A 13485-nucleotide genomic window follows, 5' to 3' on the forward strand; every position below is an offset into this window, starting at 1 on the left:
TCAGCTCACCTTATCTCCAGCCAGGATCTTGAACGATGCGATGACCTGGTCAGCAGTGTCCGTGTCCGTGGTCTCTCTGGACATGAAGTCGATGAATGCCTGAAAGGTCACTGCCCCGCTGTTGTTTGGGTCCACAATGCCCATGATGCGAGCAAACTCCTGGTCGCCCTGGCAGACATGGGACGAAAAGTACAGGTTAACCCAGAACACACACATGGGGCAGGCAGCAGCAGAGAAAGAGTTTCATTGCAAAATGATAATTCCAAATTGTTAACTAGGTAGTTAATAATTTTGTGCCATTTACATAACGTATATAATCTGTAATCTCTTTCAAAGTGGATATAGCTTTGAAATGAAACTCCCTATATAGGACATAGCAGTGTCTTGTGTGTTTTGTGGTTCCACTGATCCAGAGCGCATTCATTTTTCCCATACAGATTACCAAAAATATTTATATCAATTATTTTAAGCCTAAAATCAAGCCATTCAGGCTCCTGGTGAATCATGACCATAAAACATTTGATTCCATGAAATTTATTTTTGATAACTGCAAAACAAAAGGGTATTTTTGTAAATATAGTATATCATATAATTAAATAATCAAAAATATTTTTCCACATAATCAAATGTTTCATGGTCATGATTCACCAGGAACCTGGATGGCTTCATTCTAGGCTTAAAATAATGTATATACACCGGTACATGTTTTTGGAAACATGGAAATAATTAAATCCAGAGCGGTGGAACAACAAAATGGCCACCACTGCCATGCCCTATACAGACACACACACAAGGACAAAGGATTTGATGCATATGTATATATGAAGATGTAAAATGATAACAAGTTAACTATGGGAATAACAAAACGACGATCACATGGAGACAACAAACAAACAATGGAGACAAGCAAAACATTATGTCTGACTAATGACTTTTCTTTTGTTAAAACAGCTATGGGGGTCAGTGGTAGACAACGTTTTACACAAAGACAAAGTTTCAGTTATTATTTTTAAAAAGATGAAATGTAGACGGACAAAGGGAGGAGTAGGAGAAGATATTAAAAGACCAGGGTGTCTGCAAGGCAAATTCGAGACCATATCAATATGACATTACACAAAAACAGTGACCATCACAATTCAGGTTCAAGCTAAAAGAGTGATTTCAACTGTATTCAAGACCTGTAAAAGGATGTCAAATTGAATTAACCCAACTTAACCACTTCAACCCCAGCATCCATATTATAGGGGGAACATTAGCCCAAAATAGCAGATCTACAAGCTCACAATGCCTTGTGACGAGTTGTTAGCTTGTAGATCGGCCTTTTCTGGCTAAGAGATTTGGTGTCGACAGAAATAAAGCGGTCCAGCTTACTAAGTCCAGTTGTGTGGTTGTGTAATGTTATTGAGAGCATGCAGACACCCTTTCAAGAGAGCAGAGCAATATGTCTGTGAGTCCGTCAAGTCAGTCAGGGCAGCAATACCAGGCTGGTTCCTGTAGCAATGAGCAGAGCCCGGAAATCCTCTGAGGCCATCTGTCCCGAGCGCTTCTGTAGCCGGCCACGGCACAGCACAGGGGTGGAGGAGAAGGTAGTGAAGGGAGGGAGGTACACAGAATGTTGAAAAGAGGCAGTAAGGGGTGAACGAGAGAAGAGAGGGGGTAAAATGGAGGAATGGTCATTTTATACAAAGGAGGGAAGAGGATGGGGTGAATGGTCAGAGAGTGAAATGAAGAGGGAGGAGGAAGAGGTAGAAGGGAAGAAGGAAAAGGCATAGAATGACAGGAATGGTCAAAAGAGAAGAGAGCAACAGAGAAAAGTTGTATGTTTGGAGGGGTTGAGAACAGGACAAGAACAGGGTGATGTGAAAGGAGGAAAAAAAAATGAAACAGTGAGGGTCTTGGAGCTAGAAACCCCAACAAGACAGAGGGCCTAGTGTTAAAGGTACTAAGAGGGAGCCTGTTCAAACTACAGCGCTGTGGGGCGACAGGGCCACCTAGTGGATATGCAGAGATATAGCATCTACCTGCCTTACATAAGAGAGCGGGGTTAGAAAAAGTGTGTTCTCTTTGGACAGGGGCTGGTCCGGGATCCTGCTATCAGCTCTCCTACTCTGACAGGGTTGACAGCAAAACGGATCTATTCTCCTCCTCTTTGTCCCGCGGCGGTTTAGCGTCCTACCTGTTTGTCGTTCTCTACATCGTAGCCCAGACTGATCAGGCAGGCCTTGAACTCCTCAGCCATCAGGGCCCCGCTGTGGTCCTGCGATAAGCCAATCACAGGCCGCACGGTCGGGTGGGGGTGGGGGGGGGGGATATCATTGAAGAGCGCGGCGTCATGAGGAGGTATCAATCACAACACGGCATGGTGGTGGATGGGGACCAATGCGAGCCACGGCATGCAGGATTGAACATGATCGACAGATACACACAGACAGGGATGTTTAGACAATGCCAGTGCAACACAAAAGCAGCCAGCGCAACACAAAAGCAACAAGCAACACACACACACACACACACGATCCCATGAAGATCCTGTTTTAACAAAGATGTGTAATTCTATATATATCCATGTGTCAACACGATGCATTGTATATTACTTTTCAGTACTCGAGCTTAATATTTGCATTATTGTAAAAAAACACGAACTGTCTCATCTTTCACTACACATTGATGCATATAAAATGACATCTTTGTGTATACATACTGTATGTATGCATACATATATTATACTGTACGTACATACATACACACATGTATATTTACATGCATACATACGTACGTATATATTCTCACACACACACACACACACAAATATATGTACATAAATATGTGTATGTATATATACTCTGTATACACAAAAACACACATACACATACGCACACAATGGCCAAACAGACTACAACAACAGCAGCATGCATTATAAGAGAACAGAAACATGACAATGCACATTATGGAGTGGAATGTGAATGATTGGGGGCGACTTCCTCTTCCTGGTGTAACACTGAATACATTCCATCCTTGTAGTGCTCCTTTCCCTTTCCTACAGAAACCCAGTGCTCACCTAAACATAATCCTCTCCCACATCTTCAACACGCCTAGCCTGGCATTGGCCAGACTGATGACGTGGATTCACTCTCACGTTCCTACCCGGTATCAGTCTGGACTTCGGTCCATAGGGAGAGAGTATGAGAAATCAGAAAATGATCGCGCCAATCAGTGACTGCGTTTCAACTGTCCGTACAACAGTGAAAAGCATCAAAATCATTTTCTGATTTCTCATACTCTCTCCCTATGGGCCGAAGTCCAGACTGTTACCGGGGAGGAACGTGAGAGTGAATCTACGTTATCAGTCTGGCCAATGCCAGGCTACAACACGCCTACATAGGCATGCGTTTCTACCATTACCATAAGATAACTCGGTATGTGTTCTTTTCCACTGTGTGCTCTAACGGGGTACGATACTCAAACACAAGGCTCCGCTCTCAACACCTCCGTCTGAACATGTATACATTCGTATTACACATCAATTATTGGTTAAAAGTATGAGCTGCAAAACTCCATTAAAAGCAAGGGTAGGTTTAATTTATGCTCCATCGTACAGCAGTGTTACTTGCTGACAAAACTGCTTCTCAAGCGAACAACTTGTTGCGATTTCTCGTGTTTAGTTTGAAAATCAGTTCTTGTCGGCACGCGACACTATTGTCCCATGGACTATAAATTTGGTTGTACACTTCGGCAGAAGTACTATGGTACATTTGTGTTCGGGGAACATCAGCATCACATTAACCTTGACTAAAGAAAATCTCATTACTTTTTTCTTTTAAGAAAGCACGTAAGGATGTTTAGAATTATACGTTCCAATGCGTCTCAATTTGTTAAATATGCCACAAAATGTCACGGTCAGAATTAGAAATTCCCTTTTTGGCAGAAGTTGGTTGAATAGACCAGGATTACAAGACTGACTGACTGACAAGAGTCTAATAAAGGGGACTGGAAGCTGGTCCAGGGCTTGGTGGGACAACATGACCATAAGACTGTTTGGAAAATTACTGTGACAGTCACAGTTGTTTACAGTATAGTTGCCAAACAGATCTATGATGAACATCTTGCAAGAAGCAAGGATTGTTATTTGGGAGGAACCAACAAAGTTCAGTTGGGCGAGAATACTGCTGCAGAGGACCGGATCTGCAATGCTAAAGATAATCAGGCAGGTAACCTTCACACTACACTTATGCCTGTATTCTCATGGTGCTAAAGTTGAGCTTGAACTATCCTCAATGCCGAATGTACATTCTAAATGTCTAGACACAAGCACTTTGCTCGTTTTTTTATGATGATCAATAATCTATAGTGGGTGATTCGGCCGTGACAACTTTCAGTACCTCTAAGATGCAGATTTGAAAGAATGTGCTTTTGATTATGGTCTTTAAACACCTCAACGTCCACAATACTACACATACTATAAAATGCATCTAACATAAGAGTATCATGAGAGCTCCGCCCCCTGACCTTGTCAAAGTGGTTGAAGGAGGCGCGGTATTCGTGCAGCTGCTCTTGGCTGATGCCCTTGGCGTCGCGGGTTAGGATCTGGTTCTCGATCTCGTTGATGGTTCTGGCGATGGTGGTGAGCAGCTGCTCCCAGCCCACACGCAGGTGCTGCAGGACAGGAGAGATGAAGAGAAAAGGAGGAAGCGCGGGTGAAAGACAGAAACGTTAAACAGTGACTTGAATCATCATCGAGGTGTTGAGAACAAGCACTGCAAACAGCAAAATGGGACAGGGTCTGTTGTACATGAAAACCAGCGTGATCTAATATGAGAGTGACGACACTAGCGTGGACTTCCATTGTAAGAATGGAATGCGGAAATGCTCGTTCCATCTCAACGAGATAGTTGCGATGTTTGGAACTATAACGTACAGAGGCCCGCTTTGTAGCGAGATCAAAGCGTGGCATAACTCTGTCTCTCTATGGGTCTGATGAAAACGACATGCTTTACTGTACAAACAGATGCATTGATTAATAAACTTAACAAACAATGATGAACTCAAAGAAAGAACATAAGAAAGTCAACAGGATTGAGGATTAAAAACAAATCGGCACAAAACCAAAAGGGATCAGACAGTCCAGAAGCATATTTTGTGTGTGTGTGTGTGTGTGTGTGTGTGTGTGTGTGTGTGTGTGTGTGTGTGTGTGTGTGTGTGTGTGTGTGTGTGTGTGTGTGTGTGTGTGTGTGTGTGTGTGTGTGCGCATGCGTTACCTCCATGGTGTAGGCGGTGTACTTGTTGTCGAAGATGAGAGCTTCCTGTATCAGCTGGTGGTCTCCTTCCAGCTGGTCGATGTTGGGCTTGTAGTCGATGATGCTCTGCTCGTACTCCCTCAGGTTGGTCAGCTGGTCCTCCAGAGTCCCATTCATCTCAATGGATATCCTGCCAATCTCCTGCAAACACACATTCAATTCAATGTCTTGTTAATAGACGCGTGTCACCTGTACACATTTATTTCAGTGTTTCATTAACATATACCCCACACACATTTCATCATCTCAACCTCAAGGGACATCTCGCAGTTCACTGGAAACACCTACTTCATCGAATACGTACCTTCATTTAATTATGCAATGAAAATTGATTTAGTTCTTCAAGATACGTATTGTTACATCAGTGGTTCTCAAACCTTTTTGTGCCTGTACAAGCTTGTAGTGCGGCACGAAGTGACGTGCTGTGAGCTTGTATATCTGCTATTTTTAAGTAGCCACGGTATCACATTTTTCTGGGGACCCCCTGGAATCCCCCCCATGGACCCCTGGGGGTCCCAGACCCCAGTTTGAGAACCACTGTGTTACATCACATATACAGGTATTTAAGAGCAAAATCCTTTGGTTTCGGCTCCTTGACATTGCAGCAATAAAGCAAAATCATTAATATATAATAGAATAACAGCAATTTGAGGTGCCTTTGATAGAGGCGATGTGCTGTCCATTTACTACCACTTTGCAAGAGTGCATCCCAATTGGGAGTGACGTTATAGTGGGTCACAGTAACAGTGCTGTGGTCCAAATCACATTTCTCTACCTCACACTGACTCCACAATGTCCCACAAGGTATGGCCTGATAAGTGTAGCAACTACACACAGCTGAGATGTGCGTCACTAGAGTTACAACACATTAGTTAGAATCAGAGTTGAGGCACCCTCTTCTGTGTCTAGTAGTGACAGACAACATTGTCCTGAGAACTAATGCCAACTAAACACAGCTGAACTAATGGTTGCTCCATTTTCCCACTGCACCGGTCAGCAAGCTGCCGCTGACATACAATGCCAAATTGTACGGTACAAACTGCAAAGGAAACATTTTCAAACATTCGGCCCCACAACCTTAAGTAGTAACTTATTTTTCCCATCCCTATTTCTTTCTGAAATGACTCCCGTGGCTTCAATGTATTCCTGCTAGATCTACTGCTGCCATCCATCATCTACAAGGAGGTCTCTGGGGAGTTCATTCCTTACCTCCATCTTGGTTTGTATCCAGGGCCCGACAATGTTGGCTTGAGTAGCAAACTTGCGTCTTAGATGGTCGTTGGACTGCTGCTTGGACAGCTCCTCCTCTAGGGCCTGGTCACGCTGCGGCACCAACTGCTGCACCTATACACACACACACACACACACACACACACACACCAATATATTATTTAAAATAACCTAATTCTGTTGCACCTACACACACCAGCCACCAGATGGAGACCGTGTAAACCTATCTTACACAGGGCTTGACCTGCTAACTGATTCAAAAAACTATTGTGAATGAAACCAAAATGATTATCATGAAATCAATAGAGGACTTTAAAGTTAAACAGAATCACGTCACTACTCCTCAACCACACAATAAGAGGTCAAAAGACAACAAAGAAAACATAATCATCTCCTGGTGCGATGCACCCAAAAAGTACTAAAAAAATAAACAAACAAATGAACATAATAATAATAATAATAATAATAATAAATGTTACAAATAATATCTACATCATTCCAGTCAGAGTACTCTAACCCACCTTCTCCCATTTGTTGTCGATGCTCTCAGGTGTGATGGTGGTGTAGGGGTTGGTCCCCGAGAGCTTGATGCCGTTGTACTGGGCAATCTTCAGTACTTCAGCCTGGATGGCCTGGATGGCTTCCCGCTCCTTGTTGGCATCAGGCAGGGTGGATTTGAACTGCTCATGAGCAGTGATCAGACCCTGAGGACCAGAGGAGAAAGAAAAATGGGTCAGCATTAAGGCCATGTTATTCTTGCCACGTCCGTGTAGCCGTGAGGGTCCGGACAGCAGAACATTGTTCTGATTATACTACAATTTGGTGTCAACAGACTGTTCCACACATGTACAATACGCTCTCACAATCTGTCTCTCGCAGATACCTCGACATCATCCTGGATACACTTTCATCTCTTCAGGGCAACATCTTTTCAAGAACTTTAGCACAATGGGCTGTCTTTAAAAGCTCTTTTTTTGTTTTGTTCTAGCACATACGCAGAAAGTTTAACTGGCATTTAACTCAGATCTATGTGTTGTTACTCTTTGATCTTTTTAAATAGCCTCTATGTACCTTGTTTGATAAAGTCTTCACAAGAGGTTCCATTTCATTCTTTCTCATCATCTCTGGCAGTGATCCAGAATTCATATACACAGTTACATGTGTACCTTTAGTTTTTTGTTCCTGGGTTCAGTGCTTACCTGGATCTCCTCAATGTTGTGGACGATGAACATGTCCTGCAGGTCCTCCATGGCACCTTCCATCCAGTTGTTGAAGGGTGCTGCCCTCTTGGCGTACTCCAGGTACAGCTCATCTATCGACTCCAGCTGCTTCTCTGTCCTCTGTTAGTCAGAGAAAAGGTGGAAGAGGTGGTGGTGGTGTGAATGCATGGCTATTGGATTACTCATGGGGTGAAACATTTATTGAGGGAAAAAATGCATTTTGGGGTGAAGGATTCCAAGAGCCTTGCTTGTGAAAGAATACAGTCATGTGTGTTTTTTTTAAACAATGGACAATACATTGGCTTACAATTATTTTCTAATATTTAGTAAAAAAATAAAGAAAGCCAAAGCATTTGTTTGTTTGTACTTTAGCAGCTTGTGATCTTAAACATTCTGAAGAGGTTATCCAGTGGATATTTATTCAGAGCCAAGGGCTGGGCACCCAGTGGGGGTGCCATCAGGGCACTTGGAAGAATTTTGGCCAAATGTTTGCACCAAACACCATATATTATGTTAGAGGGAGTGGTAGGAAGGGGAGATTGTTGTTGTGTACCTCCAGTGACTCCCTGCGGCTCTGGGTGAGAGACCCCAGCGCGTCCCACTGTTCACAGATCTTCTGACAGCGAGCGTTCACACTGGGAGAGTCATAGTAGTCCAACTCACTGGAAACGCACACAAAAGAGAGAGAAGTCATTTAATAACAAACAGTTGTAATTAACTACTTCAACCATTTCCATCTCTTCCTCCTTCCCTCAATCTCTCTTTCTCCCACCCCTCCTTACTTCAGTTCCTGTGCGATGGCAGCAATCTGCTCCACTCTGTCCTGATGAGCGGCCAGGTCACTCTCAAAGGCCTCGTGTTTCCGTAGCAACGCCTTAACCTCTGACAAGGACGCCGTCTCGTAGTCCTTCTGGGTGAGCATGGCCTCCTTACCTGCACACAGACATGCAGGCAATCAAAATATGAGTTATATGGAAACATTTAGTTTTAATCAGTCTTTTGAATAAAATTCCATTTAGTTTTAGCATGCTAAAAATAAGCCATCTACAAGCTCACAACGCGACGCGTTGTGCGCTTGTAGATCTGCTATTTTCAGAGCGCAACACCCGAGCGCAACCAAACATAAAATGACTCTACTTTTAGTTCTACTGGATCTCTTCTCCACTAGTCCCTCACTAACATTTTAGTCTAGTTTTTATTTGTTGACGAAATTGTCAATATATTTAGTCATTAGTTTTAGTCATCATAGCTTTTTTTTCAATTTGTGTCCATGTGAGTAACTGTAAAAACTGTGACTCTGTACCGTCGGTCCATGACTCGTGGATGGTCGCCTTCTGGCGGAACTTCTCTGCCAGGTGGTCGAGTCTCTCCAGGCGTCGGATCTCGTTCAGGAGCCACTCCTCGTAGCCCTTCTCTGCTCCCTCCAGGGTGTGCCATGCACCGTTGATGTCCTGGGGATGAGGAGGCATCAATCAGTAATTTCAACAGTCACCTCCACTTCCACGTATTTCTTCAGTGCATTTTTTCTGTTTCTTTGTGCATTGTTTTATGGTGATCATTTAAGGTTAAACTTGATCCGAAATGGTTTACTATCAGAGTAAAGCATGATAGAAACACTGCAGGGACAATGGGCCCGATTCACTAAACTGGTCGTAAATATCAGTGTAAATATAGGTGTAAATAAAATGTCTAAAGGAGGGTGTATTTTCACTATGCAAAATCCGACGTGCAATTCACAAAGGGGTGTGTAAATCCCTGATATGTGCAGATCACAGTTGTTCCTAATTTTTGCCTAAAAGGTCAGAGGCGTGTTCATATGGAAGATTCTTTGCATTGCTCCACGCCCCCATTTAAGACCAAAAAGCTGTTTACACTCAAAATATAATATGGGTGTAAACAGCTTAGTGAATTGGGCCCAATGCTTGGGTTTTAAAGGAAATTACAATGATCATTTCATGAATTTTTTAATGCATGTAATGATCTTGAAACTCTTATGTAATGATCTCAACATTCATGAACAGTTCTTCGCCTGTTTAACCTTTCAAGGATTAAAATCCACCTATACTCACAGACACCATGCGTCCTTCCGAAGGCATGAAAGCGGGCCTGTTGCTGAGCCTAAGTTTTGTCTGCAGGGTATTGAAGTTGATCTCAAGCTGGCATTTCTCCTGGACCTAAACACAGAGACAGAGTCGTTGGTTCATGGTATTGGTACAGCATGTAAAAGCACATCCACACACCATGTTGTCATCTATTCTAACCCACTTCACATGGACTCAGATATACATACACACCATATAACGCCACATCCACTATTGAGTGCATCATTTTCTAACTCATGCATGTTTCTTGTCTCTCATGTACGTACATGCACAACACACACACACACACAAAACAATCTGTGCTCTGACCACTGCTTCTAAATGCTGGTTACAAAAACAAAACAAAACAAACATTCCTCACAATATAAAACTCCAGTGCACTTTATAAACAGAATCCATTGTAAAGGGATTATTAACCTTGGGAGGCTTATGGACACGGCGGTAATCTCTGAAGTCCTCCAGTTTCTGCTGCATCTCGGCCATGGTCTTCTCTGGGGCCCGGTTCTCCAGCCAGGGAATGGTTCTACGGATCCACTCCAACAGCTGTGGAGGAGAGGTACACATGGATGGAGATCAAATACTTTGATGATATGCAGAGAAAATGTTCAGAAAGGGATCTTCGATATCAAATCAAAGAAAGAGGTTCCCGCACACTGTCTGGAACCTGCAAACTGGACCGGGAATGCATCCGAGTCATTTTAAGATTTCTTTGGCTATTCAAAAATAGCAGATCTACAAGCTCATAGCGCGGCACGGTGCCGCGCTATGAGCTTGTAGATCTGCCATTTTTGAAAAATCGCGAAAACTTTGTGCGAATCTTATATACATTGTTTTAAAGGGAACATTTTTTAACTCAAATCTTTGCTTCTAGGGGGGTCCCTGGAACATCATATTTTGAGATGGGGGTCTGCGGCCAAATACATATAGTTTTGGGGGTCCTTAATTGACAGCAACATAAAACTGTTAGGATTTAGAAGACATTTGTAGAATCCCCAGAAGCAAAGATTTGAGTTATAAATGTTCGCTTTAAAAATATATATCTTCAAAGATTTGCACAAATTTTCAAAAATAGCAGATCTACAAGCTCATAGCACGGCACTCGGTACCGCGCTATGAGCTTGTAGATCTGCTATTTTTGATTAGCCCAAAGAAATCTTAAAATGACACACAGAAGTGATGAATGAGAAAGGCCTGTGCACTAACGGCATGGCATGCTATTCTTTCTATTCAACATAGTACTGTTAAATGTTCCTCTGTAACTATGCAACGTGGCCTTCTGCTATTATGCTATGAATGTACAGAGTTATTGAATATACCTGCAGAATGATATGCATAATGTAATAGCATGTATTGTACGATTCCTTTGCATGTGTATGAGGTATTGTTTTTGTGCCAGTGTGTGTGCCATTTAATTAAGTTGTCATTATCTTTGCACCAATGGCAGCAAGACAAATTCCTGTACGAGTTTAAAAAAACTAATAAATATGATTGAGGAATTGATTCTGCACTTGAGGACATACAATGGATTCTGCACTTGAGGATGTACAATGGAATGGTGCAATTAACAGAGGTAAATGAATCAAGTAGAGCATTAACGGTCATTATAGGCTCCATTCACAAAACTTGCGTACGCTCATTGATAGTACAGCATATGTGCCCAACATTTGTCAAATCATGTAAAAGAACAGAAAAAAATATGTCTGTTAAACAATCTATTGCCTGATAGACATGAGGCAAATTCAAACCTATTTATTTTTCAGGTGACGCATTTAGAGCTGAACATTGTCAATCAGCGTGTTTGCCGTTTTGGCGAATTGATTAACACATTGGGTGCCAAAACCGTATATATATACGGTTTTTCAAAAACTGACGTCGGGTGCCAAAACCGTATATATACGGTTTTTGAAAAAAAAAATAATAATTTCAGCACCAGGAGATCTCATTGTTCGAAGATTTAGACTCCAATCCACTTCCTGGTTAACTTAGGACTTCAAAACCTGTATCTCGGCTCCTGTGTACTTTTTTTTTTTACAATGTTAATTTAACTATTTTCAACTGGCTGCAACTATGGAACGGATTACCGAATGTTTTTCCCCCGATTGTACGAGACCTGTATGTGTAATGAGGGGATCACCGTGAGGACGGTGATCACTGAAAATATTTTGTGACTACTTGAAAAAGGTTCAAAAATGGTTAAAAATCCTGGCACTCAACATATTATATTTTAATAAACCTCTGGCACCCAATGTGTTAACATTGCCTTAATGTAGCAGATATCTTTACTTAGGAGCAGAACTACCGGTATACTGAAATGGTAGAAATTTAAGAAGCGCTTTATGAATTAGCCCCATTTGTGTGTGTGTGTGTGTGTGTGTGTGTGTGTGTGTGTGTGTGTGTGTGTGTGTGTGTGTGTGTGTGTGTGTGTGTGTGTGTGTGTGTGTGTGTGTGTGTGTGTGTGTGTGTGTGTGTGTGTGTGTGTGTGTGTGTGTGTGTGTGTGTGTGTGTGTGTGTGGGGGGGGGGGGGGGGGGGTACTCACATCACTGGCCAGTTTCTCATAGTCCTCCATCAGATGCTCATTCTCCTGGTTGACAGCAAGCACTTTGCAGATGCGATTGGCCGCTGTCTCGGCCTATCACAGAAGGAGAGCAGGTCAATAATGCTCACACTGATTGGCTAAAAGACAGAGTCAACACCATTCAATGTGCACACAAATCTTTCAGTGAGTGCGGTAAGAATCTAAGTGCATTAATTGCCACCCAAACAAAGCTGTTGGGGGGTTTTCTCAGTACAGCTGAAACACTGTACCTTTGTCACAAACACGACCTCAAACTGTCTAATATCTAGTTCTGTTTGCTCATCATTAGTGCCTCCATCAGGGGTTTCCTAAACATTGTTAGATCAATGACTGCTCTCAACTCTAGTGTTTGAGTGAACACACACTCCACACACAAGCAGTGACTCATAATGTATTTAAACACATGGCCAGGCACAAGTTGTTTTTCTAAATAAACGAAAACATGCAAAATATATGCGTAGGTTTGAAATAGGAAATCTATTAATCCAATGCATTAGCCCTGAATACGAGCTAATGGAACATGCTTCTGGCTGACAATGGTTAGTTAAATGTGCCAGTTATCACTCTGTGTTTTTCAAAAAACGACATGCGCCTCCTGTGTGAACCCAGGAGCGGTCGGTCCATACGTCTAGTTACAGGACGTGTAGCGCTGTGGTCACCAGCAGTAGGTCTGCCTAGGATATTACACTACTGTACCACTGGAACAAAGAAACAGCACACACACAGACTTTATATTGACTCAGTTAAGTACTTGGTGTTTAAAAAGCTTCCATAGCTTATTTTGGTTCATATATTCAAGACAATGTAAAGTATTCTCATAATAAATATAAACTATAAGCAGTAACCACACAACAACATCTATCTCACTGTAAAATATGTAATAATCCCCATCCATGTTAATACAGACAGTACTGTATATAGATAATGTAGATAACAGACTATAGCAATAATACATCTTAATATTTACATCAAAATGACAGTTTGGTGTTAATAGCTGAAGAGACATGTTGTATTAACCATTGTTTCCCACAATCGTAAAAACGAAAAACAGGGCATAATTTCT

At 42.2% G+C, this 13485-nt stretch overlaps 1 protein-coding gene across 1 annotated transcript in view; it reads right to left on the bottom strand.

Moving 5' to 3' along the window:
• actn4 (actinin, alpha 4) overlaps nucleotides 1-13485 on the bottom strand; it is a 67532-nt gene that overhangs the window by 2684 nt on the left and 51363 nt on the right. The window contains exons 9-21 of the mRNA XM_080427839.1: nucleotides 12384-12476; nucleotides 10264-10389; nucleotides 9814-9918; nucleotides 9048-9195; nucleotides 8527-8677; nucleotides 8298-8406; nucleotides 7724-7864; nucleotides 7046-7228; nucleotides 6504-6638; nucleotides 5256-5435; nucleotides 4507-4653; nucleotides 2177-2257; nucleotides 10-168 (exon numbers count right to left, since the gene is read on the bottom strand). Of these exons, the coding sequence (XP_080283965.1) occupies nucleotides 10-168; nucleotides 2177-2257; nucleotides 4507-4653; nucleotides 5256-5435; nucleotides 6504-6638; nucleotides 7046-7228; nucleotides 7724-7864; nucleotides 8298-8406; nucleotides 8527-8677; nucleotides 9048-9195; nucleotides 9814-9918; nucleotides 10264-10389; nucleotides 12384-12476 (1758 nt within the window). The remainder of the gene's footprint in view (nucleotides 1-9; nucleotides 169-2176; nucleotides 2258-4506; nucleotides 4654-5255; nucleotides 5436-6503; nucleotides 6639-7045; nucleotides 7229-7723; nucleotides 7865-8297; nucleotides 8407-8526; nucleotides 8678-9047; nucleotides 9196-9813; nucleotides 9919-10263; nucleotides 10390-12383; nucleotides 12477-13485) is intronic.

The sequence above is a fragment of the Gymnoscopelus braueri genome, assembly GCF_963280865.1.
Source record: "Gymnoscopelus braueri genome assembly, chromosome: 5".
NCBI classification, from domain to species: domain Eukaryota; kingdom Metazoa; phylum Chordata; class Actinopteri; order Myctophiformes; family Myctophidae; genus Gymnoscopelus; species Gymnoscopelus braueri.